Source organism: Furipterus horrens, unplaced genomic scaffold (assembly GCF_987537825.1).
Source record: "Furipterus horrens unplaced genomic scaffold, mFurHor1.1.pri manual_scaffold_2, whole genome shotgun sequence".
Classification (NCBI taxonomy): Eukaryota; Metazoa; Chordata; class Mammalia; order Chiroptera; family Furipteridae; genus Furipterus; species Furipterus horrens.
In genome coordinates this window covers 202,779,193-202,805,723 of record NW_028327172.1, presented here as the reverse complement: position 1 = coordinate 202,805,723, position 26,531 = coordinate 202,779,193, and the positions used below count along the sequence as shown (strand labels likewise).

General features: G+C 38.7%; 1 protein-coding gene and 1 pseudogene across 2 annotated transcripts in view; one reads left to right on the top strand and one right to left on the bottom strand.

Moving 5' to 3' along the window:
- Window positions 1–22,187, top strand: part of RBPJ (recombination signal binding protein for immunoglobulin kappa J region) — a 91,709-nt gene extending 69,522 nt beyond the window's left edge. For both annotated transcript variants that reach the window (XM_090267005.1, XM_090267004.1), the window contains 8 exons: window positions 4,306–4,471; window positions 10,336–10,510; window positions 14,087–14,224; window positions 14,611–14,723; window positions 19,131–19,271; window positions 20,527–20,682; window positions 21,058–21,161; window positions 21,312–22,187. In XM_090267005.1, coding sequence (XP_090123131.1) covers window positions 4,306–4,471; window positions 10,336–10,510; window positions 14,087–14,224; window positions 14,611–14,723; window positions 19,131–19,271; window positions 20,527–20,682; window positions 21,058–21,161; window positions 21,312–21,627 — 1,309 coding nt within the window. In that variant the 3' untranslated portion in view covers window positions 21,628–22,187. The remainder of the gene's footprint in view (window positions 1–4,305; window positions 4,472–10,335; window positions 10,511–14,086; window positions 14,225–14,610; window positions 14,724–19,130; window positions 19,272–20,526; window positions 20,683–21,057; window positions 21,162–21,311) is intronic.
- LOC150020287 (ferritin heavy chain pseudogene) lies at window positions 7,612–8,444 on the bottom strand (annotated as a pseudogene).
- Window positions 22,188–26,531: the final 4,344 nt, after the last annotated feature.

Sequence of the window (26,531 nt, the reverse complement as noted above, 5' to 3'; positions counted from 1 at the left end):
GCCAGGTTCTATGCAAAAGGATCTTCACTTAGGATGTCACTTAATACTAGGATGGATAAAGGAAGGAAAGAGCCACTCAAAAAAAATCACATCTGAGTCCAGATAAAGTTCCTGTTCCTTAGTCACTATTCAAAGTATTTTAGAGTGGACATGTATTAGTTTTACAGTAAAGGTGGAAACCTGTTAAACTTGTGGTTTTTCTTGTTTGTTTGTCTTGTTTTGTTTTTAAGTATTAGTAGCAAGGGAATATTCATGCAGTCCAGCCTCCTGGATGACTGGCAGGGTTTCTTCCTGGGAGAGGTCTGGTCCCTTACTCAGGGGTGGAGTGCACCTTGGAAAGGGAAAGATGAGGCATCTTTCTTGTTGATCCAGATTCAGGCTTTTCTGAAATAACCTGGAACATGACCACAGTCTTCTTAACATATAAGCTAACTCCAGTGATGAATGATGCTAGAAATACTTGGTCAGGAAATTTTATCTTAAAATTATAAATTGTTCTTGACAGTAACTTTTGTGCCTGATAACAATTTGTTTGCTTAGCACATCCAGTGTCCCATTTATGTTAGTGGTTAGTTTTACGTTTTCGTTAAAGAAGGTCTTCTCGGGCTAAAATATACTTTTAAAAAGATTGTTTTTGTCTAGAGGAAATTTTCCATGAAAGAAACGGGAATGCCACTTAACATCAACATCCTTTCGGCTTTGTCAAGGGAAACAATTAAGCAGCAGCGAAGGTGGTGATGATGCCGTTGAGACAGCAGTAAAGCCGTTTAGATAATTAGACTGATCCTGAAGTCATACTGAGACCGCGTGTTAACGGAGATATCTGTGGGGTGGTGTGCAGACAGTTCCTGGTTTTTTTGTTTTGATTTTTGCTTTTAGATTGAATAATTCTGCAAAGATAGATAATTTAAATGATGTGCTTGGATTTCATCTAACCTAACTTATTTTATATACTGGACTGAATAAAAAAGCTTCTTTGAATCTGTAAGGTATTTTTGAGATCTCATCTTTGTATTTGAGGGAAAAGTAGTAAATCCTCTGAAAATAAAGATGATTGAACTAGGAAATGAGTAAAATCATAAATGTGTGCATATCGCCACCAAGTGGCAGAAAAAAAGTATTGTCACAGTTGCTTAAATATAGCCACTGGGAAAGATGAGAAAATAAAGTCACATTGGTTCATAGGATATCCTTTTATAGCAGCTGTTAAACTCTGTAAGCTGGCCTCTTGATGGTCCGACTTTTCACTGAATGGTACATATTAACGACCTGTCCAAATTCAGTCTTCTATTTCACACCATATTATAAATGTGTATTTTAATTTTTACTGTTAATTGGGAGCGGGTCTTTTCATATCTCTACTCCTCTAATTTCCTTTTTTGGTCTGTAGTCTTTGTCTTTTTTTGTATACATCTTTTATTATTACTACTAAAGTCTGAGGAAATGAAAATTTTATTCATTCGCTGTTTTTAGGAGGGATAGCAATATTAGGATGTTTAAAATATTTTTAAATGGCTCATCCTGTCATGGAGTAAGATTATATTGGGTTTGCTCTTTTCTTGCATCATAACTTTTGAATACAGTTGTGTTTTTTTTTTTTTTAAAGACAATCTTAGAGACAGGTGGGGAGTTTTTTTGTTTATTGCATGATTGAAAAAGCACTTTCACTTAAGAACCTTGGTCAGTGTTTTAAGTGATAAAGAATTTCTCGCCTCCTGGCTAATTTTCATCCTGTTACTTTAGAGGCATTTTGTCACAGTACTTTTGAGAGAACTAGCACTACCCAGTCTTATACAGTTTTTGCCCTCCTTATATTTTCCAGATGTGAAAAAAGTACTTTTTATGAAAATCTGTTGAGATTTGACTACTATACTTGGCACACTAAGCACAGCTTTTTGAAGTTTATAGCTGGTATACCAATTTACGAAGGCGTCTTAATATCAGTGTTCAATAAATACTAATTAAGAGACAAGTTTCAAAAATGGATGTCTTCTCAGCCTCCTGAGAATATGCCAGCTAGGTCCTTGAGTCGGTGCCATGGTAAGCGCCGGACAGCCGTCAGCCGTAGAGGCCAGAAAGGTCCCTGGTGTGGGCTGGAGTCCAGCCCCCTCCAGAGCCAGCCCCGCTGCGGGAATCCCTCAGCCTTGGAGTGACCTGGAGCGGAGCCCACTGCCTCGGCTGTGACCTCTGTGACCGGGCTGCAGTGACAGTGTGCAGGCTGGAAAGCTGCTCTGACGGTTCGGATAGATCTGAGAAGACTCCTGGGGAGTCCCTCCTTGCTCAGCGGGACCCCTGCGGCCTCCCTGCGCGCTACTTTCGCGTTACCTCTGGCTTCCTCTTGTTCTCCCCTCCTCCTCTCTCTTCCTGCCGCCGGGGTTGTTGTTTCCCCACCTCTCACCGCAGTCCTTCCTACGTAGGGCCTTTGCACCTGCTCGCCTCTCTGCTGCTGTGATCTTACCTCAGAGTCCCTCGGCTGTAGGTGGTCACTCTAGGTCACCTTCCTGTGGAAGCTTTCCCTGGCCTCTGGGTCTTCAGTATTTGAAGTACCCCCTTCCCTGCCTTATTTATTTATTTCTCACTGCTTATCACCAGCTAACAGGCTATATACATTATTTTATTCCCTTTTTAAAATTGTCTGTCTCTCCTTTTTTTATATATATAAATATTGTATTTCCAGTGCCTGGTACAGACTAGGAATGTAGGAAATAATTGGGTGGATTAATAATATTTAATAAACCTGACTCACTTCTTGTAAATTATATGTAGATTGCCTCTAAAGTAGTCTTTAAAAGTTGAGCAAAAAGTAGATGCTATCGTATATTTTGATTCAATTCAATCAATATTGTAGTAGGCGTTGAGAGGGAAGCAAACAAGAACTAGTTATTAGTACTTGTAGGAAGGCCAGAACGCCAGATCCAGGCTGAGGTGTCTATGTATGCAGGTGCACACATATGCATGTTTTTTTTTTAAGTCAGCACGTTGTTGGCTTACAAAATGTTAAAAAGCATAAATTAGGGTTACATAAAAATTAAGAATTACATAAAAATTTGATTTCAGGCATCTATTGAACAATTGAAGGATGTGACCAACACTGGGTCCACATACCTGTAGTCAGCAGGGTGAGTGGGTGTATACTCACAGGCTTGCCTCTGCCTGTTGTTTTCTTATCATCAAAGCCACACACTAGTGACTAATTATCATTGTATTTAAGCTCTTGTTTTTCTTAACAGTGGGCTTAAAAGAATTAAGGAAAACTTTCCTGTACTCATAACTATACAAAAAGTACGAATTAACCAATGAAGGTTGCGTGGTTTAAGAAAGAAGGGAAGGAACTTTTCTTCTTTGGTTAATTACAGGATATTCCTACTTATTTATTGTACACCTGATTTACCATTTATGTATTGACTTGGCTACTGTTTGAGTAGGTATTTGAGTTTTCAGGCCCCTTGATGAGACATGGCGTAAATGTTTTAAAGTATGTATAAGTCAGCGTTTGTGATTGAGCAAAAGAAAATTACAACCTACATAAGGACTGGGTGGCTGGTCTGAACGATGTAAAATATGGGGCTTGAGCCGGGCTTTGAAGTAGATATTTTTTAATTGTTAAAGAGAAGATTATACGGAAGTTATCTAGGTGGGAAGAATTTGTGGGGACAGGTTTTTGGCCACCAGCAAAACCAAAGCTATTGGTAGTCTATGAGTTGAAAGGATACAGTGTGTTTTTTTCAGTCATCCCCATGCGTCAGGTGTTGAGGGTGTAAGATGTATAAAGAGCAGTAATTCAGTGATCATTTTGCTTTTTACTTTTACCTAGTTTTATCGCTGTTTTGAAAGTTTCTACTTTGAGCATTGGTCTAATTCTATTTTCTAACTTATTATCAAATTAAAGTTAAGTGTAATATCCATAACAATTACATCATTAATACTGCTTCATTTTGAGTAGACTTCATTTAGTAATTGTCGGTTTTGTGGTGGTGTATCATGTTTTGTAATATGTCAGAGCACACTGGGTTTGCTGAACTCCAGTAGTTCAGAATTCTGAGCTATTCTGAAATTTAAAGCATGGTTCTCTGCTCTAAAAAGTATCTAATCTAACTGAATGCATACCTCTAACACCCATGAACCTTAACTGAACAAAAGCAGTCATAATGGAAGTCTTAATTTCTGTGCCATCAGTACAATTATTTGCATTATAAAAGGCTTCATTAGGAGCTTAGTGCAGTTCAATATGATTTTATATTCTTATGTTCAAGACAAGGAAATACTTCTTTGAATCTTATTGCATTGTTTTAATTAATGTTTCAGGTTTTTTTGCCCACCTCCTTGTGTGTATCTTATGGGCAGTGGATGGAAGAAAAAAAAAGAACAAATGGAGCGGGATGGTTGTTCTGAACAAGAATCTCAACCATGTGCATTTATTGGAATAGGAAATAGTGACCAAGAAATGCAGCAGCTGAACTTGGAAGGAAAGGTAAATTAAGGCTATGTTGATTCCCCATAAAGGGCATCATGGTACCACAATGTAGTTTTCTTACTCTCTTTTTGCGGTAGTGATTTTTTTTTCCCTCCTGTGACCATTCGTAGCAATTTTTTGAATACATAAATCAGAAATAAACTAGAAGTGTATTTCTGGTCTAGTCATCATTCATGGAGCTGAAGCTGTTGACATCTAGTGGCGGCACACAGTGCGCGTCCTCAGCTTGCCAGCAGTTTTCGCAGGCTGGGACTCACATTTCCATCGGAGGTGATACATTTAGGAAGCTGATCACTCGTTTCACCGGGGGGGGGGGGGGGGGGGGTGATGCTCAAATAGGGATAAACACAGAGTTCAGTACTATTTTACTCTACTCTTTTGATCTTGGTCTTCTGCTAGAAGCAGAGTGATGTGCGTAGAGTCTTAGAAGCATTTCCCTGGGTTATAGAAAGACCCCTGAATGTGTTACCCAGCCTCCGTGTGGGGTAGGGCTGTGCTGTGGGCAAGTCCAGGCACAGCCAGCTTGGCTCAGGCTTTTAGGGGTTTTCTTCGATTAACTTCCTAGGGAATGAAATTTATGAATTAATTTTACTAATTTTATTTTATTAATTTAGAAAGCAGTTATTTCATCTGTACCTTTGGTATTCAAAAATTGTTCTTTATTGACTTAACCTTTAATATTTATTTTCCCTTGGTATTAAAATTTGAAGAATGGTTAGTTCTGATCTCAGTGATCACATAAATGTCTTTTAAAATAGTGCATAAAAAGCCATTTTTTATTCAGTATATCCGTTGAATGTCTTACTGTTTGCTGTGTTGTAGTTAGTTGGCACTCAGGATGGGGATTGGAGAGCAGCATTGACGGCAGTGAGCCAGGGGGTTTGTACTCTTAATTTTGGTTATTTTATAGACAATGAGCAATAAGAAACCTTACTGTCAACCTTTTTCAAATTTGAGTATTTTTATGTCATTTGTATCTTTATACTTTTTATCAGTAGGACTTGTCAACTATGTATTTCAAGTTAGGTTTACGATAAAACTTATTACAATAAAGGTTGTATCATCCTAAAAGAAAATAGAGCAGTATAAAGTATTTCTAAATTATGACTCTTGAGCCAAAGTGAAGGATATATTTAAGTGGTGGGTTGATCTAATGGCTCTTAGCCATGTCTTATCTATTTTCCTCTTATTTAGAAAGCCTGAGAGTTCTGTATCTGCAGGCTGAATCTCAACATTTGGTACTATGAATGAATAATTAGATTAGGTAGATAGTTATTGAGAAGCCAGGGATTCTAGTGACCAGTGTATATAACTATTAATTATTGTTCACTTTAGCAGATTCCAGCTTTCAGCCATTTTAAGGGAAGTAACACCAAACAAAGAACACCCCCACTTGCCTTTCTCAGCATCTTAGCTTAACGTATCTTGTTTCACCTTCAACCATAATATCTTTTCCCTAAGCCCTAGAAATTCACAGAAGAGGGAAAAAATACCTGAGAGCTCAAGCATTAATAGTATTTTAAAAACCTATTAGGGTAGCACAATGCCTGTAAGCCTAAGTTATATGCTAATGTTTAGTTTGAATGAAAAATGCTATTAGAGAAGTAAGACTTATTGAGAGTCAGCTTGGGGCATAAAGGCTCGCGCCCAGGGAGGCAAGGATGGCCCGAGCTATGGGATGCTGAGTTTCCGAAGGAGGCACTTGGCTCCTGTCTGTCTCACTTAACCTCCATTCGTTTAAGGTAATATTATTTTCTTTCAACGAGGCTATTCATTGAATGGTACAATTTGTCATTGTTGAAAAAGAAGGAGTATTTTGCATTATTGGGTATCTGTATTTATTTTATTTGCATTCATTACAACAAAGCTCTAGTATATATAGTCTTTATTTTTATAAAGGTCATGACTTTGACCATATTTTGGATCTGAGATTTCATTTAATGATGTTATTAATTTTTAAAATATTCATTGCCTCAATTTCACATCTTGCATAGTTGGAGCTAGGTAAGCTATACGACATATACAATAAATTACTTACCTAATCAGCGCACTTTTGTTTTTCTTAATTTTATTTAATCTTTAAAGATATTATTTATTTATTTTTAGAGAGAGGGGAAGGAAGTGGGGGAGAGAGAGAGAGAAAGAGAGACAAACATCATTGTGTGGTTGCCTCTCGCATGCCCCCAACTGGGGACCTGGCCCACAACTCAGCCATGTGCCCTGACTGGGAATCGTAACCGTGACCCTTTGGTTCACAGGCCAGTGCTCAATCCACTGAGCAACACCACCCAGGGCCTGTTTTTTTGTTTTCTGTTTTTGTTTTTTTTGTTTTTTAATTTTAAAAATTACATTCCACTATACTTCTCTTTGTAGCTTTTCTTCGCTTGTTTATATAATTCAAATTTTATAATTTAAATATTTTCACAGTACTTTTGCAGCATTAGATCTGTTCTCCCCCACCCCCCACACCCCCTTTTCAGGGCAGATGTTTGAGTCATTTTTAATTAAGTTAAACTGTTCATTATTTATAGAAAGGTTTATTATGTGCCCTTTTCTAGAATTTTGTTAGCTATAAATTTAGCCTTTTGGTATGATGGAACAAATGCAACTTTAGTTTTAATTTACTCACTTTCTTAAAACCATAATACTTTTTTTTGAGCCAGTGACTTCTCTGTTTTTCTTTTATGGATTTGGACTAGTTTGTGGTCAGTGTGTGTGTGTGTGTGTGTGTGTGTGTTCAAACTGCTTACTTTTGTAATTAGTGATATGTTTCCTTTCTTTCCAAGGAGATGTATGTCTGTTTGCTTTTTCCAAACAAAATGAAGCCCTTTGTGTGTAGGTCCAGCCTTCTCTACTCTTTTTTTCTTTTTCTATTTGCTAATCTATCTTAGCATTTTTGTTATTGTCATTATTTTGTCTTTTTTGATATTGATCATATCCCTTAACATTAACACTCAAATTAGTGATCTTAACATTTTAAAATTTTCCCACTAGAATGTAATTGCCTTCACTTCATTTTTGTTCCCTGTGATGACTTTAGTATGGTGATACCCATTTTCCTAGGCTTTGTCTTGTGTTGCAGAACAATTATATAGTTCAGGCTTACTTTGACCATCGGTGCCTTTTAAAGTTTTGACCTATAGCTCCTGCCACAACATCTCTGAATGCTTGGTGATCTGTGGGTAAAAGGATCTGTGTGAATGCAAAGTACTCCATGTATGTATGTATGTATGTTGGGGGGCTATCAAATTACTTTATTTGAAGGAATGGTACAAATGAAGGACACAAGTGGATAATTTGGTACAAGGTATAGAAAAGGTAAAGGTGACTCCAACATGCACGTACTGCTTTGGTAACCAGGGAAGTCACTCCTGTGGCTGTGGGAAGGCAGCCTAAGGCTTCGCTCTCTTCTGTCTCCAGAGTGTGCTTGTCAAAGAGATACTCTCCCGTGCCAGATTCAGGGGCCCCCAACCTGCACAAGTTGGTTACGTGGTCACCCAGTTCTTTGATGGATTTCAGCTGCTCATCCAGGTAGTGAGTCTCAATGAAGTCACACAAATGAGAGTCATTCTTTTCAGTGGCCAGTTTGTGCAAGCCGAGTAGTAGTGACTGATTCACACTTTTTTCCACGTGTCATGTGCACTCCCATTGCACTCAGCCCATTCTCCCAGTCATCACGGTCTGGTTTCTTGACATCCTGAAGGAAGATTAGGCCACCTCGTTGGTTCTGCAGCTTCATCCGTTTCTCAGCATGTTCCCTCTCTTCATGAGACCGGTGAAGAAAATATTTGGCGAAGTCCTTCAAAGCCACATCATCACAAAGTAGTTGAGACATGGACAGGTAGGCGTAGGAAGCATGGAGCTCCAGGTTGATCTGGTGGTTGATGGCGGCCCCAGAGGCCTGGTGGTAGTTCTGGAGCGCCGGCAAGGTGGACGTGGACGTGGTCGTCATGATGGGAGGCTGAGGACAAGCGGCTTCGCGGCGCTGGAGCGGTGGCCTTTGGGGGTCAGAGGGCGCTCTGAGGCGGCGGCAGAAGGGTGGATCTGGGTGGTTGGCTGAGATGGGGTTGAGCAGCGGGTTCCATTCAAGCACTGTTGAAGCAAGAAACCACCTGCTGTTCTTCCACAGAACAAAGCCTCTCGAAACTTTTACCACACTTTTGGATTTATCAAAACTTAATTGAGTGTAAAATATTCAAGGCAGTCTCTAAATTTTTTTATATAACTTTGCTATTGAGAAATAAACTGTGGCATTATTTTTGTTCTGCTACTGAAATTGTCTGTGAGTAAAATGTAAGGATTAAAAGCCTCTAGAGCCTATCAGCTTAGTTCTTAAATGAATGCCATTTGCCCTGCTTTTTAGAAGGCACACACAGAGGTAGTCAAAGAAACTTATTCAGCCTAATTTTAAAGTAGTAGAGCATTGATCTTTGAAAAAAATATAATTCAGATATTTTAAATACTTAAGCTGGGTTTGAGCATCATTTATCCAATCAGGAAAAGGAGATTAATAATCTAGTCCCTTGCCTAACTCACAGAGATCAGGGAATCGGAAAGATCTTAGAATTCTCATGTATGCTTGAAATAGTTGCATTTTCAAGTCTCTTCTCTGTTTTGCAAGCATTGTAACTCTTTTAATTCTATATTTTTAGTCACCAGAGTTTATTTTCTAGTAAACTGATGTAATATCTTGCTCTGTTTAGTTTTTCTAGTATCTTTAAATTCATTCTTTTGGTGATACAACATGAATTATCCCACTGTGCAAAGTTAACAATTTTTAAAGAAAAGTCCTTTAAAATATACTCGTATAAGCCCTTTCTGGTGTAAGATAATTTATAATCATCCAGTTAGTACTGACACTGTATTCTTCAGTCTTATGTATAGGTGGGTGCACTGTTTTGGAGAACAACCACAGCTAAAATTTTTTACATAATTTGATTGAATTTTGATAGCCTTATTTATATGTTTTCTTTATAGAAAGATAGTCATGGGTTGTTTTAGCTATAAAATTCTATTTTAAAAAATTAGCACTAATATTGATAATTCTGTGAGGACCTAGAAAACCCAGAATTATCTTCTGGAATGGGCCCCTTGTAGTACAGGCTTTTGCAAATGGGTGAGTGTTCTCTGGGCCCGTTTGTATCAGTGTAACAGCTGGCATTGCTGTTAGCAGCTGCCTTTGGCTTCTGTGGGTTTTGTTTGTTCGTTTGTTTGTTTCTGAAGACTCTTTCAGCAAATTTGTCCACAAGTGCTGGGTGTTCAGCAGTTCTTGACCAAAGATAGCAGGACCCCGTGTCCAACCCTCCCTATTCACCTGATACTGCCTGGAGTGACTTTTTTTCTTTCCCGCATGAAAAAGTCCTCAAAGGGAAATATTGTGCCAACGTGAAAGAGGTAAAACAAAAAATAGCAGAAGCCCTTAAAGGCATCAAAATCAATGAGTTCAAAAACCGTTTTGAACAGTGGAAAAAACATCCTGATTAGATGTATTGTATTAAATGGAGAGTACTTTGAAGGTGACTGAAGTTTAAACATGTGATAATGAATACACAATTTTTATAAGTACATTCTGGGGGAGTTTTGGGTCCCCCTTGTAGAGCTATATAAAACAAGAAAAGAGGTTTTCTTTAGTTTTTTAGAAAAGGTAAAATGGTTCACAATGTTAGTATTTTATAGACTTGATAAGGGAGCCTGTACTTTGTCTCCAGAGATTCATTTCAGTAATTTTTATAGTTGGTTTTCAGCTTCTCATTGAAATTATTGCATTTAAGCCTGGTCAGACCTAGTCAAGACCATACAGAGTTGTAGGTACATAAACAACAAGGTTTTGGTGCTACTAAAACTTTCCTTTTCTTTCACAGAACTATTGCACAGCCAAAACATTGTACATATCTGATTCGGACAAGAGGAAGCATTTCATGTTGTCTGTAAAGATGTTCTATGGCAACAGTGATGACATTGGCGTGTTCCTCAGCAAGCGGATAAAAGTCATCTCCAAACCTTCCAAAAAGAAGCAGTCATTGAAAAATGCTGACTGTATGTATATTTCACTTCCCTTTTTTGTCCCCAACTCCCACCATGAATTAAGATAAATTCAACTTTTTTAAGTTAAAAATTGCTTTTTGACAGCCAATTCTTCCTTTACTAATATTTTTATGGCCCTCACTTTATCTGAAAACGTCACATTTGTTAAACACCGCTGCCTATTGTCTTTTTTTTTTTTTTTTTTTTTTAATTGAAAATGGACAGCTATTACCTAGTCTGGGAAGTGGTTCTCAACTAGAATTGGTTCCTCGCTGCTCCCCAGAGGCATTTAGAAACAAGAAATTTTTTTTCCTTTTGCTGTCACCATGATTGGAGGGAGTGATTGTTAGCACTGGGTGTCTAGGGCCAAGATAGTCCCCATTCCACAAAGGATTACTTTACCGGGAATATCAAAAGCACCTCTTTGAGAAACACCTGTTATATCAAATGGGCTTTGGAAGGCGATCCTGAGAATATACACAAAATGTTAACGTGGTTGCTGTGGCAGAGACTGCTGTCTCATCAGCAGCTTTTTAGATTCTCAGAGGTAAATGCTGTGTGTTTGAATTAAACATTTCAACCCCTACAGCTGTTTTTCTTTTTTTTTATTTTAACTTTTTATTATGAACATTTAAACTTACTAAAAGGGAGAGAGTAGTGTCAGGTGACCATCCACATGGCGCTTAGCAGGTTTTTATCAGTTCTGTTTCATTATCTCCAAAGCCTCTTTCTCTTCCACCTGCTGGAATATTTTCATGTATATCTCAGACATTCTGTCCCTTCTTCAACTACCATTTCTGCAGTAGTGACTTCTAACAAATAAATTTCTTTTTAAACACCGTTACACATAACAAAGGTGACAGTTCTCTGATGTCATCTAAAAGCCATGCCATGTGCTTGAAGATTGTCACATTGTCTCAGAAATAGTTTTGTGTAGTTGAGTTTTTGTTTTTTTTTTTAACAATTGATTTATTCAAAACTGGACCCAAACTAGGATCATGCACTTTAACCTGTAGTAGTTTCTTCTTTCCCCTTCCAGCCTTTTATTTCTTCCTTATCACTTATTTATTGAAGAAACAGGTCATTTTTCCTCTGGAATTTACGTATTCTGGATCTGGCGGATTACATGTTTCTCTGTCTCAGGTTTTCCATAAACGGATGGTTAGACCTCAAGACTTATTTTAGATTTAGCTGTGCATGCCTGTCAAATCAGAAGTCACATTATATCTGATCATCCCACTTCTTATCATGTTAAGACTGATTACCGTAAATCAAGCTGTAATTAGCCCAGTGCATCCATTACAAAGTTCCTTAGCAGTCTTTAATCTAATGGTTGTAGTAGTCTCTGATGACCAACTATTTCATCAAGGGCTGCAAAATGGTGATTTTTAAAATTCTTATATTCATTATTTGCGTTTGTTAGCTGTTTGCTTCAAGTGTAGTCAGTAGAGGAAAGACAGGATAAATGCGTATTTCCTGATTTGCAGAATAACAATAATATTTTTTCAAGGTGACCTGTGAGGTTTTAGGGGTTTAGTTTGGTTTGCTTGCTCTTGTTTTACTTTGTCTTATTATGAACTTACAGCTTTTTATAAACTTTTGGATGGTTTGTAGTTCACTTTATTATTATCATTTATTTTATCTAACAAATTCTCAAACATACTAAAAGTAGAGCTGCATAAGGAAATGAAACCTCCTGTGTTCTAACTTGCACAGTAATCTTACCTTCACCTTCATTCTGCGCCCTGCCACGCTCTGGCTTCTCTACCCTCATTCCAGACTGACTCAAGTCCAAGACCTTTTATCATCTATAACTATTTCTCTGTATCTCTGACACATGGGGTCTCTCGTTTTTTCAGTATACTCACAATAACATGATTACATGAAAACAAACATGCTACAAAATAACTACAAAAAGAAATAATTTTCTCAAATATCTAGTCAGTGTTAAAATTTTAAATTGTCTAAACTGTCATTATTTAGCCCTTAGTTTGAATCAAAATTTAAATGAGGTCCACCAGATATTACAATATATATCATAGTGACATGTCCTTGAGTGTTTTTAATTTGTGGATCCCCTCTCCATATCTCTCTTTCTCTCCCCCCCTCCACCCCGCTCCCCAACCTAATTTATTTATTCAAGAGACAGTCATTTGGTCGTGGGAGCTTTCCACAGACTGGCTTTTGCTAATTCCATTTCCTTGGTGTAGTTTAAGGTACTTTCTGTAAATTGGTGCCTGACACTAGTTAAAGGTGGTAAATACTATTGCAATGGGGGAAAGACTTCAGTGCACAATCGAGCTCAATTCCAAATACAACAAGGACAAATGGGGATTTATAGGCAAGGAACAGAGTAGGGGGTGAGGGGCAGTGGATGGAAAATTACTAAGAGTAGACAGCAAAGGGTAGGGGGATTTTTGACAAACCAGTCTAACAGAATGCTTGCTAAGGGCAGGCCTGGGATATCAGATATAAGGCCTCGGGGAGGGGGAGTGAGGAACTTGATGAGATAGCTGAGTGGGCAGGTGGCTGAGCAGGATTCTTGCAATAACTGGGCCAACAACAGGGCCATGGAAGTGACCTAGAGGAAAGAGAGCTCAGAAGAGCCTGTCTGAAGTTAAGGGAAGAATTTTTTTCAGTGGTCAGTTTAGAAGGTTGGTCAGAGTTAGGTTTGTTGTTCTTTGGTTCCTTTATTGTTGCTGGAAGGCAAGGTGCTCTTCTTGTAGTGAAGTGTTTTTGTATCAGAAAGCGTATAACGCCTTGTATTCAGGCTATTTATAATTCAAATTGCAGAATTTCCTTTAACCTCTTCAATTTTGTATTTCTGTTGACCGTAAGTTTCTTGATGACAGAGAAGATATTTTACTTTCAGAATATTTTCCTGTTTACATAGATGTGACTGTTTAAAAAAAAATTAATGCAATGCTATATACTTTAAAGTATTTAGAAGAAATCAAACTCTCTAAAAATCACAATATCCAGAGGCAATTGTCATCAACTCCGGAAAACATTCTTCTATGCCCCTCCCTATATTTTCCACAGGGTTGGATGTGAGCGTATGGAGACACACATGCAGTTACATGAAAAATGGACACACACATGCACACTTACCAAGTAGAACCATACGTACCAAATGTTTTATAGTCTGCTTTTCCATTCAGTGATGTTCCAGGGAGATAAATATTTTTTTATCAATGAGTTTAGATACATATTATTTAAATAGGTAATAAATGTTTAATTTATTTAATCAGTTTCCACTGTTGGACATTTATTATTTTTAAAATAATTTCCCTTTAATGAATAGCACTACATTAAACATCCTGTGTAGTTTTCATTTAAAGATTATTTTTATGGGCATATTTTATATCTTTAACTTGGCATTATTAATGAGAATTACCTTGACTTTTGAGAGGGATATTATCTATATTCTTAGGAGGGTTAAAATTTTGTTTAAAGAATGTTGTATTATGAACTTAAAATAATATAAATATTAAATTAAAATAAAGAATAATCATAACTTGCTGGGTACCAGTCCCTTCTCCCCCTCCCCGCTGGTCACATAAACAGGAGCTGCTTTTTTCTCTGCAGTGTGTATTGCCTCAGGAACAAAGGTGGCTCTGTTTAATCGCCTTCGATCCCAGACAGTCAGTACCAGATACTTGCATGTAGAAGGAGGTAATTTCCATGCCAGTTCTCAGCAGTGGGGAGCATTTTACATTCATCTCTGTGAGTATAAAAATGGACATTTGCTGTTTCTGGTGTGAAATTGTTAAATTTTTTTTGATAATAAGACATATGGAGCCCTGGCTGGTGTAGCTCAGTGGATTGACCGCCAGCCTGTGAACCAAAGGGTCATCGGTTTGATTCCCAGTCAGGACACATGCCTGGGTTGCGGGCCAGGTCCCCAGCTGGGTGTATGAGAGAGGCAACCACACACTGATGTTTCTCTCCCTCTCTTTCTCCCTCCCTTCCCTGCCCTCTAAAAATAAATAAATAAAATCTTTTTTTTTTTTTTTTTTTGAGACATATGGATACATTAAGTTTTCTTGTTTTCCTAAGCAGACTAATGAGTTCTAAAAGATAATTTGATCTCTTTTTCCATTCCACCACAGTGGATGATGATGAATCAGAAGGAGAAGAATTCACAGTTCGTGATGGCTACATCCATTATGGGCAGACAGTCAAACTTGTGTGTTCAGTCACTGGCATGGCACTCCCGAGATTGGTATGGCTCCACTTTTGCTTTAGTAATATGTACAGTAAAAATTAAGAAAACAGAAAAGCCCCAACATTCAAATGAAAAATATACCTCAAGCTCATGCTTTTCATTTTAGAAAGAGATATCAACAATCACTGCTATTTATAATTGACCAGTTACACCCCACTTCTTGTTTAAAAAGCCAGTTTTTATGGATGCATTCTTCTTCTTTTCAAATTGTGACAAAGTATATTTAGAAAGTCAGAGGCAGAAAAGGTGAGCCAGCTGGGCTGCATGGGCTCAGGAAACGAGCTAGAGGCGGAAGAAGGGCCTTGGAGCTTAGAACCGAGGAAGGCAGAGAGAACATGCCTGGGGCACAGAGGGGAGATGGTGCAGGCGTGATCCAGAGAGAGGGAGCCCCTCTGAATGCCTTCTTAATGACTTCTGTTGCACTGTTTCCAGTAAGTTCTGGTGGCATTTTTCCCTTTTCGGTTGTATATCTGAACTTGTTCGGTAGAGGGCGCTATAAAATTACATTGTGATTTCTTAATGTAGGTATTGATTTTTTTTGTGGTACCTGCTACATCCCAACATAGGACCAAGTCTTCAAAAACATAGAAATTCTTTTTTCTTTAGAAATATAAGTATAATTTTTACCAATTTGCTCACCCACAAGAAGAAAGATTTATTTAAAATGAAATAAAACTGGTATTTCTTACTCAGGGAGAAAGTCATATTGTTATGGCTTCTTGTTTATTAGGGAGATCATGAAACTGTAAAAACTGCTTTTTTTTTTACCATAATGAAAGCAAAGGCCCCTTATGCACCCTCCCATGTACCCTCTTTTTCTGAAACAGAATGCAACCTAGTTATAGTAAAGGTAGAAGGACTTTCACATAAATTTGATTCAAGGTCAGGTTGTGGAGTTGGGTGAATGGAAGAACATTTAATGTTACTGTTTCTGACTACGTTTTATATTTATCTCTGGTGAAATACTTCATTGGTTTATATTTTGGGGGACTACTTCAGCAGGGCTGGGTCTGTAATTAAGTAAATACAACATTTCTTTTTTATTGTTCTATGTCATGGTTTTACAAGGTGGTTTTATTTGCCATTCCAACTTAATAAGCTGAAATAAGTACTAGTATTAATTTATAAAACCTTAAAACGGAGACAAATTATAATTAAAAGGGTCGAGGTAGGGAGAGATGAGTGTAAAAAAATGGAAAGGAAAACACAAACAAAAAAACAAACCACGCCAACATTTACCCAAGTTCTTTTCACTTACTACGTGTCACTATTTCAAGGATAATGTTTATTTGCTTTGGCACAGATGCCAAATGATGCGGGTACTTAGACAAACAGCAGCGGACCGCCTTGGTTTCTTTATTGGGGAGAGCTAGCTCGTTCAGCGGTGTCTGTGTTCGAAGAATTCTTGTGGAGAATAAAACTGAACCGAACATGGCCCATGTCCTCAGTGTGCTTATTAGTGCCACAGCTGAGAGAGGACAGCACAGGACACAGACAGCTGCCCCGTAGACCAGCCGTGACCCTCGCCTGGTGGAAGATGCATGAGCGAGTGCGTGTTTGTAGGCTCACAGGAAGCTTTAGATTTCCATCATTCAAAAGTCAGTTATTTCTCTAAAATCCTTATTAAATTTAAATACAGCTTCAAGACTTGAACATTGAATTGAAACATTTTGCTCAACTTGAATTAATCTTAACAGATTTAGAAGCTCTAATTACTAAAAATGTACTGAGTCTCAAACTCAAAAATTAATGGTGGTGTAAGTAGAATGACAAATACTGTAATAAACTGCAAAGCTAAGAATGCAGATATGAAGAATGTTAACTTAAAGATTGGGACTTTTTTATCATTGGGTCTTAGCTGAAGAGAAATATTTTAACATAAGTGAGGTGTGAATCAAGTGATAAAAGTCAGCAATATTACATAATATTATTAGCACTGTTCTAAGCACTTATACATATATTGATTCATTTAATCCTCACAAAACTTTTTGAGAAGTTGCTATGAAGGATGTTCAGCCCTGGCTAGTGTGGCTCAGTGGCTTGAACGCCAGCCTGCAAACCAAAGGGTTGCCAGTTCAGTTCCCAGTCAGGGCACATGCCTGGGTTGCAGGCCGGGTCCCCAGTTGGGGGCCCGCGAGAGGCAACCACACATAGATGTTTCTCTCCCTCTTTTTCTTGCTCCCTTCCCCTCTATCTAAAAGTATAAATAAATAATTTCTTTTTTTAAAAAAGGATGTTCATTGTGGAGCAAAGTATTACAGTCCTACATGCAGGCATGCATTATACCAATAATCCTGCACCTTCTGTGCGCCAGGTGAGCAAGGCAGACTCCCGTCTTCACGGCTCTTACATTTTGATGGGGGGACAGAAAACAGTCAGCTAAAGAAATACCCACACAGTGTATTAAAAAGTTAATATAAGTGGATGTAGAGGTAGATTTTAAAAGGATAAAGGGCTAGGAATTGGGAAAGTGTTTAAGAGTAATCAGAGAAGTCTTTTTGAAATGGGGATATGGGAACAGTGACCAGAATGAAGTTGGGCACCCACAAACTGGTGAGGAGCATTTCAGGCAGACAGAATCTGGGCAGAAAGAGCCCAAGAAGACAGGAATGTGTGAGGACCAGTGAGGGTGGAAGAGGGAGGAAGGCGACTTGTGGCCGGAAATGAGGCTCTGAGGTTAGCCATGGGCAACATATTGTCAAGTTCCTCTGTATCCCACGTGAGGACTTGATATGATCTAGGTATGAGAGGAGGCCACTGGAGAGTTTGAAACGGGGAATGCTGGCTGCTTTATGCACAGAAGGATAATTCTGGTTGCTCTGTGGAGGGGAGAGCGTGGGGTGTAGCAGTGGAAGCAGAGGTGCAAGGGGCTGGGCCTTCGCGTAATTCAGACAAGAGCTGATGACGGTATATCTTAGAGTGGGATTGTAACACTAAGGTGATGAGTGATGACAGACTCATCTGCTAGTAGACCTAGCAGAGTTTGTTGTCAGATTGGATGACTGGGTGTGAGAGAAAGCAGGGAGCCAAGGGTGACTTCGGGGTCTTTGCATTAGAGAATGCTGCTGCCGTTTATTGAGCTGGAGGTTTGGGGATGTTTATATTTAGAAGAGAATCAAAAATTCTGTTTTCGAGTAAGATTGATATAGCCTACAAGACATCTTAAGTGGAACTGTTGATTAGGTAGGTAAATATCCAAGTTGAGTGCTGGAGAGAGGATGGGGCTGGAGGGGTAAATTCAGGAGTGGCCAGCCTCGAAATAGTTGAGAAAGTATGAAGCGTGGGGAGGGAGAAGAGGCCTGAGGACCGGGCTCTGGAGCACTGCGCCGGCCAGTGAGAGCAGCGGCCTCTCTGCAAGGAGACCGTCGGTGTCAGACGCTTCTGAGAAAGCTAGTGCCATGCGCCCACAGGGCCCTCTCTCTGTCCAGAAGGCCTTGGCGGCCTCGACAGAGCGGTTGTAGCGGAGACTTGGAGATCACAGTCTGGAAGCATCTCAGGAGGTTGGGTGGTGAGGAAAAGGTTTTCTGTAGAGAGGAAAAGCGAACTAGGGTGCTGAGGAGGAGCCACGGTGACATGCGGGTCAAGGAAGGGTTTCTTTTTTATTTTAAATGAGAGAGAGTTCTAACCTGTTTGTATACTGTTGGGAGTGATCTTCATAGTCATCAGGCACTTAGTGATCCCTTCTGTGTGACAAGTGGCATCTAAGGTTTGATAGGATTGTATTTCAGATAGCCATATGTGTTTTCTGAAACACTGGGATTAAAATCTTGTGGAGCATAATGGAAGGAGTTCAGGCTGGGCAGGCAGCCGGCCTTGGAATCATATTCTGGTTCTTTAGCTTCTAAGCAGGTGATTTTGAGGAACTTACTTGACCTTTCTGAGCCCAGTTCCAATCTGTAAAATGATACCTATTTTAGGTTTTTTTAAAAATTATATATATATATATATATATATAATTTTATATATGTATATATTTAAAATACACTGCACCAAGTACTACACCCATGTAGCCTTTAGAGATAGTTTTTCCTTTGATGTTGGATTTTTTTTTTCAAGTTTTTTAATCTGTGATTGTATTTTATTGGAAAGGTCAGAGAACTCTAGATGAATAGTGTGCACATTAAAGTTTCAAAGCAGTGATCTAGGAAACCAGTGCCTGCCCTGCATTTTAGGTGTTCGTGCCAGAAGGTAACGGGTTCCACACTTGAACAGGCTAGCGATCTAAAAGTTTTTTGTTTTTTTTTAATACCTAGTCTTAGTATTCGTAAATGTTTGTGTAAGCAGGTGTGTGACAAATAATAGGTGTATTATCACGTAGCTCACTCATCCTGTGCAGTCCGGAAAGTGTACCTAAGAAAGCTCTCCATATGTGGTGACCTCTTCCCGTTCACCGTTGAATTACAGATAATTAGGAAAGTTGATAAGCAGACCGCGCTACTGGATGCTGACGATCCCGTGTCCCAACTCCACAAGTGTGCGTTTTACCTGAAGGATACAGAAAGAATGTACTTGTGCCTTTCTCAAGAACGAATAATCCAGTTTCAGGTAGGTTTCTAAATCACCGGTGACACCTAAAATGTATATGAGGTTAATAGCATACAGAAACATGAAACTCTTGTTTAATGTTAATTGTATCTAAATACATGAGGCTGGCCCTGGCTGGTTGGCTCAGTGGGTTCAATGTCAAAAGGTCCCCAGTACAATTCCTGGTCAGGGCACACACCTGGGTTTTGAGCCAGGTCCCCAGTTGGGGACATGTGAGAGGTAACCAATCGATCAATGTTTCTCACCTTCTCTTTCTCCCTCCCTTCCCTCTGTCTCTAAAAGATAAAAATAAAAAAATAAATAAAATTTTTAAAGCTAAATTAATTTTAAAAAATAAGTAAATACATGAGGCTGTATCCATATATTTATCTCAAGTCCAAGGGTTCTTAACCCCACATCGCCTTCAGACATGGTGGTCATCGACCTCAGGGAAGAACTCAAAACTCTTGGAAATGTTTTCAGGAAACAAATAACATCTAATTCTGGGGGACAAAAAGCCCATCAGGTTATCCAAAAGTATATTTTGGGTGTTTAGTGAATACCCTAAAGTTCTATGCACACATCATGTATGAATGCATGCCTATTAGCGGGGGGTGGTTTGTAATTCTCATCAGATTTATATTGGGGTCTTCTAGGATAGTAAGGATGATTTTTAACTACATTTACTCAGAAGGCTTTTGTGAGGACATTTATGACATGGGCAACTCATTTAATAGGAGAGTTATACTTTCATGGGACACTTGTCTGTAAACATCTGGAGACCTGCTCCAGAGATGGCCACGCACAGCTGTATCCTCAGCCCTGCACTGATGGACTGGTCTAACTGTTATAAGGTAGAGGTGGGGGATTATTCATTCACATCTTGGCTGCTTATGCAGAAAGTACCCAAGATTCTAGCTGTTTTCTAAGTAGGAGGGTCCTTATAGTCTCTCTTCCTTAGGGATCCCTGAAGAGTTTTGAAAAGTGATTCACATCACAGATATTGATCTTTTACTTAAAAAATTATACAGGTACTGGTTATTCTGAAGGGTTATCAGCTATTTAATATGTCACTGAAATGTTTCATATTATAAAAACTTATGTCTGGTTTATGTTAATATTCTATGTTTGTTTAGGTATTGGCAAAGCACCATGCTTACAAAATTTACACATTTTTACTAAATTCTTTCCATGTTCACTCTCGTCTATACATGTTACTTGTTAAAAGTATCTTATACTGCAGTGCATATAAAAATTTCTAAACTTTCTCCGTAAGGCCACTCCATGCCCAAAGGAACCAAATAAAGAGATGATAAATGACGGCGCTTCCTGGACAATCATTAGTACGGACAAGGCAGAGTATACGTTTTACGAGGGGATGGGCCCCGTCCTTGCCCCCGTCACACCTGTGCCTGTTGTAGAGAGTCTTCAGGTGAGACTACTGCTCACAAGTTGGCTTTTACCTTTTTGTAACTTCTCTCAGCTGTGACTTAGCATAATATAATTTCACGGTAATTTTGATGTTTCTCCAAATATGGTGGTTTGGGTATTTTGTCATACATAATTTGTTACTAGAGAAACAAAAATAGGAGCCTACTTTTATGCAAGAAAAGTTAAATTCAAAACAACCTGTATGTTACCTTGATGTTTTTAGCTCACTTTGTCTTTATAAGCATGTCATTTAAGAGCAGCATTTTAATTGCTCATTTTTCATAAATGATAATTATTGAATGAGAAGGTAATCTGTGCACTTTAATGAGAAATGAAAAGTTTTCTCAACGTTGTTCTGATTTTCTGTGAATTTCAGTTGAATGGCGGTGGGGACGTAGCAATGCTTGAACTTACAGGACAGAACTTCACTCCAAATTTACGAGTGTGGTTTGGGGACGTGGAAGCTGAAACTATGTACAGGTACGTGGTAAACTTTTTATATCATCCAGAGTTCTGGGGGGCGGGGGGCGGCTCTTTCCTGATGCTGATTGTAATACATGAAGCAGCCCAGTTTTAAGTTTCAGTTCTAAAATTTGCCCTGCACTTAAATGACCTACGTTTCCTCCTCAGATGTGGAGAGAGTATGCTCTGTGTCGTCCCAGACATCTCTGCATTCCGAGAAGGCTGGAGATGGGTCCGGCAGCCAGTCCAGGTTCCAGTAACTTTGGTCCGAAACGATGGAATCATTTATTCCACTAGCCTTACCTTTACCTACACCCCAGAACCAGGGCCTCGGCCACATTGCAGCGCAGCGGGAGCCATCCTTCGAGCCAATTCAAGCCAAGTGCCCCCGAATGAATCAAACGCAAACAGCGAGGGGAGTTACACAAACGTCAGCACAAATTCAACCAGTGTCACGTCGTCCACAGCAACAGTGGTGTCCTAACTACCGTCTCACTGCTAGGACTTCAACTGACTTGAGTGTGGCAAAATGTTAACAAAAAGAGAAAAGTGAACAACCTTTTGTGGTTTCTTGGGAAAACTTTTCATACCAGGTGATATTATTCAAAAACCCCATTACCTGCAAGTGCTGATTTGATGTGCAGAAGCCACAGTAAAACAAACAAACAAACATCACCATGTATAAACTATCGGAAGTCGATTTTTTTCAGCTGTTATTTTTGGTTGGTTTTGTTTAAATAGGCAAGAAATAGAGATGTGGCTGGAATAAAAATTAATCAGACTAGAAGACACAAATCTAACATAGTTTTTATGGACCAAGGAACTTGTATAAGCTTTAGTAAAAGGTACATTTTCACCATGCCTTTTTTATATCACCGTGTATAGTACACCTTTGCTACCAAATCGGTGGTTCTTCTCCCTGCGCCCTTGGAGCTTTTGCTCTCGAGTACATTCAGGTTCCATGCCTGACCATGCTTGTTCAGTCTCATTACCAACTCTTCCAGGTTTCTTTGGTCTAAGGCTGGAACTGGTCTTTTTTTTTTTTTTTTTAAGTCGAAGTCTTATGACTTTCATGAGTTGGAATTGTTTTGATTTCAGCAAGTCAAATCTTGTAAAGCTCTGCCTTTTTTTTTTTTTTTTTTTTTTTATGATTATATGAAGTCTGTGCAAAAGCTTTAAAAAAAATGCCTCTGCCTTGCCTGCAATACATGCAATGTACGTTAATTTAGTCTCTATTCTTAGACATTTGGCAGTTATTTCCATGTTTTCTTTTTAAAAAAAATGTATTTATAGTGGTGACCCACGTGGTTCTAACATTTATATGAAATTAAATGTGGCCTTTTCATCGTGAATGAGGTCATGGCGCAGAACATGTTGGTATTTGAAGTGTTCCCTCCCACTTCCCCATGCATAATGTGTCTCCATATTTCAGGATTTGTTCAGGTTTTTCCGCCTCCTAATCTTGTACATAACTTGTATTATGTGTAAGTTAAACATTTTATTTTGAACTTGTAATGTTCCCAGTGATTTTATTCAGTAGGGTGTTGTCTGCCTTGTTGGCATATGACAAAAAAATATCATGGAAGTATTTGCTACCAGTTGGCAGATGGTGCCCTTATTGTATAATGAGGAAAATCTCAGCAAAAGCATGTTTTTATTTACTTTTTTTTTTTTGGTAGCCTAGGCCAAGACATCATTGTAACCTTAAAACAAGATGCTCTTATTAGATGGTCAACTAAAATAGCTGGAAGACAGTAATTTAGAAGGAGATAGTTGTGAGTTTATAAAAATGCAAATGTAACTTATCTTTCCATTACTTTCTCTACCCTTTTTTTTTTTTTTTCTTTTTCAGTAGTGAGCATCTCCACAAATGTCTCCTCCTCAGAAAACATTTCTTGACCCTTCAGTTAAGATTTGGTTGCATTCAGGGTTGTGTGTTGGCCTTGCATGCTGAGCTCACCCCTTTTACGTTGCTTCCGGTTCTGCACTTCGGTTATGCCTTTGTTCGGTTTCTTAGAAATCACAGCAGACTCATGGGGCTGCACTTAGTCCAGGAACCACGTGTGTACCGTTGGCGCAATCATCCTTCTTAGAGTAAAAACTACCTCTAGACTGTGGTAAGCTTTTTACTGTCCCATAAAACAGGAGCCACAAGTACCTTATGAACGCAAAGCTGTAAGTTCTACAGCATTTCCATACAGAACATTGTCTTTCTGTTGTCCGGGCTGTTTTGAAAATTTCTGTCAGTAGACTTTTTCAGCATCATTGTGTGTGGCGTTTTATTTTCAGCTTTGCTATCTTCATCACTTCCTCTTTGGCTCAGATTATGTCATTGTAAATACGAATGCTGACATCTTCAAATCACTTTTTCCTCAGTTTTCAAGGGGGAAGTCATCTGTAAAACACATTAGTGGTTAAATCGAAGTTATTGTGGTTTTGTCTCACTGCAAGCCTTTTTGAGTCCTCACAGGCTGCATCATACCATACGGCCTTCTCTCCAAATCCGCACCAGTCACTAGCTTCTCTCTTGTAAGCTAATCCTGCCTCACACCTGACGTGGTCAAGGGCAGAATTCATTGTGGCCTTATCTGCTCTTTGTTTTAACTGTTTACTGGCTTTTCCTTACACACGTGCTTGTTTTTTGAGTAGTATTTATTCTCTCTGCAGCCTCTACACAGTGCTTTCGTTCCAAGTGTGGACATGTTTCCAGGGCTGCTTTATTTGTAAGGGGTCACACGACTCCTCCACTTCCCAGGTTTGGTGTTTAGTTACAAGTTACATTAAATTAACTGATAACAAATGAGATACTTTTGAAGAGCAAACTATTCCTTATCCAGCTTTGCAACTCAAGATAATTTTTCAAGCTTATGGCTTTATTAAAATGAACTGCTTTTTTACTATTTAAATAATATCTTATTTTGGCTCTTTGTTTCTTTTAATCAGATAGTTGAAATATTAGATGATAAATTCTTCCTGTTTGTTTTTCTGAAGAGTCCAAGAATGTACTTATATAGGCATTTCCCCCTGCTGTTGTTTTTGTCATTCTGCATACCACAAACTAAAGACTGAAATGTTTCGTCTATTCTTTTGTCAGCTGCTTAAAAAACCTTTTTCGTGGTTTTGTAAATCATCTTTAGCATATAATTTATAGGAGCCTTTGTCCTGTGTTTATGGTAGGAGGTGCCTCGCCGTCCCATGGTGGCATTAGAGATACTGGTCATTTTCCCTCATGAAGACTCTTAGAATGGTAATAACCGCTTCAGTTAAAGTATATGCTGTTTTTGTTTTTGTTTTTAATTCTGTTTTAGAAGTGTATCTTAGGCTCTCATGAATCTATGCAGTTTCTAAAAATATGCATAGAAGCTGAGTCTGTGATCCCATATGTTTTTATTAGTTCCATTGAATTGATCATACAGATTGGGAAGGCAAGCTAAAGGCTTGCAACGTACAATGCCCTTTTTGTTTTGAACGACTTCAGAGTTGAACACTAGTGTAATATTTAACCTGCTGCTGACTTTTCTTAAACTGTGGCAACTGAAGGCATCCTCATATGTATATTAATTAGTGAAATATTTGTCACTTATACTGCACAGACTTATTTGTGATCATAACTGGTTAGTTTTTTTGTTTATTTTTCTAATGAAACTGGTACCATCTGTGCCCAGACAGAACATTTGCAATGCCCAATGTGTTTTTTGAGAACTAAACTAACTGGTTATGTTAACCAAATAATCCGTGGGGGGGGGAAGAGGGGTTCCTTTTTGAAACAAAATGCTATTATTCAATTATTAACCAAGTTACTTACTTTTGATTTCAAAAGCAGCTGTTTCTGATGAGTACTGAACAAACGTGTGTAATTTTCTATGCCAGACTTTTGACTTTGTTTTCAAGCACTGTAATGTGGGACGGACGGTTAGACACAATAATATAGTAGGGTTTCTATTTAACCCTTTCAGGACTGAACTGTATCTCCTTTCATTAATTCTCCCCGTGTTGTGATCAATGTTTCCCAGCATTCAGTACTGTGTTGGTCCAAATGTAGGTCTGTATGCTCATTTTTAGCTTATTTCTTGTACCTTGCAGCATGCACGACACGTTCAGTCCTTAAGGGGTTTATTTTACAAACTGTGCGCCTGTAAGGTTTGTTAGCAATAAGATAGAAAATTGAGCAAGTTTATACCATAATTTTGTAGAAAAAAACGAATCTGCTCAGTTCCATATTTCATCCATGAGAAACCTGCAATACGGGCAGTTTCAAGGAATAAATAAAAAGGAAATGTAAACCATTGTCAACGTCTTGTGTTGAATGTGCCTGATGCATGATTATCTTTGATTTCAGAATCCTTCATAAAGGGAAAATTAAATTCTGTATTACAGTTTGTGGATTTACAATCCGACCTTGCCGTCTACATCACGTCACAGTGGTGGCTGAACCAATTTCCTGTCCCCTGTTTTTAACTGTATACTGCTTCAGGGGGGGTTCTTGTTCCTGCCTTGTAAATGGGGACATGGACTGTCTCCCTGAAGGGGTCAATCTCCCAGTTCAAGAACATTTCAGATTAATCTCAACCGAACTGGAGAATGTTATTTAATAACAACTAGCTTTTCCAAAGTAAGGTTGTCATTTGGTCTGGTGTACGAAAGAACATATGATGGTTTGTGCTTTTTCTTGGGGGCTCCTGATGAGAGAGAGCGAGCATGTTTTGTTGAATAGGAAGACAGTAACAGGGAGAAGTTACGTATTTTTTAAATCATAGTTTATTTCTTATCTGACCTCCCCCCAAAGAAGAAAGTATTAAAGTTGCCAGCATCTTGCTCAAAAAATAGTATTTGCTCAATAAGTAAGGAACAGTTGAGATGGAATTTGAATGGTGAGGCCTTTAAAGGCTAAGGTTTATAGTGGTTTACATGGCTTAGAATTTCGAAGAGAATAATAAGCTAGTAGCACTTGCTGGAAATAGCATGTGATCACTTAGTAAGCAGTCCTAGGAAAAGCCCAAGTGTGCATCTGTGTTTTGTCACTGAACCCGTAGGTGGCTGTCAGTTCCAGAGAAGGAGACGGCAAGCTGCATTAACGTTCCAGCGGCAAGTGGTCACAGGAGGCAGTCCTCTCCTGTTTAGAAATAAAAAATAAAATAAAATAAAATACCTAGGAAGGTACACTAAGTAGAAACCCTTTAAAAATATTTAGTGCTAGAAAACACCGGGAGAGACTGATTCAGCTGATGTACATAAAGTACAAATGAGGTGATCCATCTTGTCTCAGAAGTTAGATCCTACAGCTTAAGGCTGAGAGAGAGAACTGTGTGCCACCGGCTGTCAGGACCTGTGGCCCTGGGCACACCTAGCTCTCTCTGCTAAGGATCAGGCTGCCTACCTGGCATACAG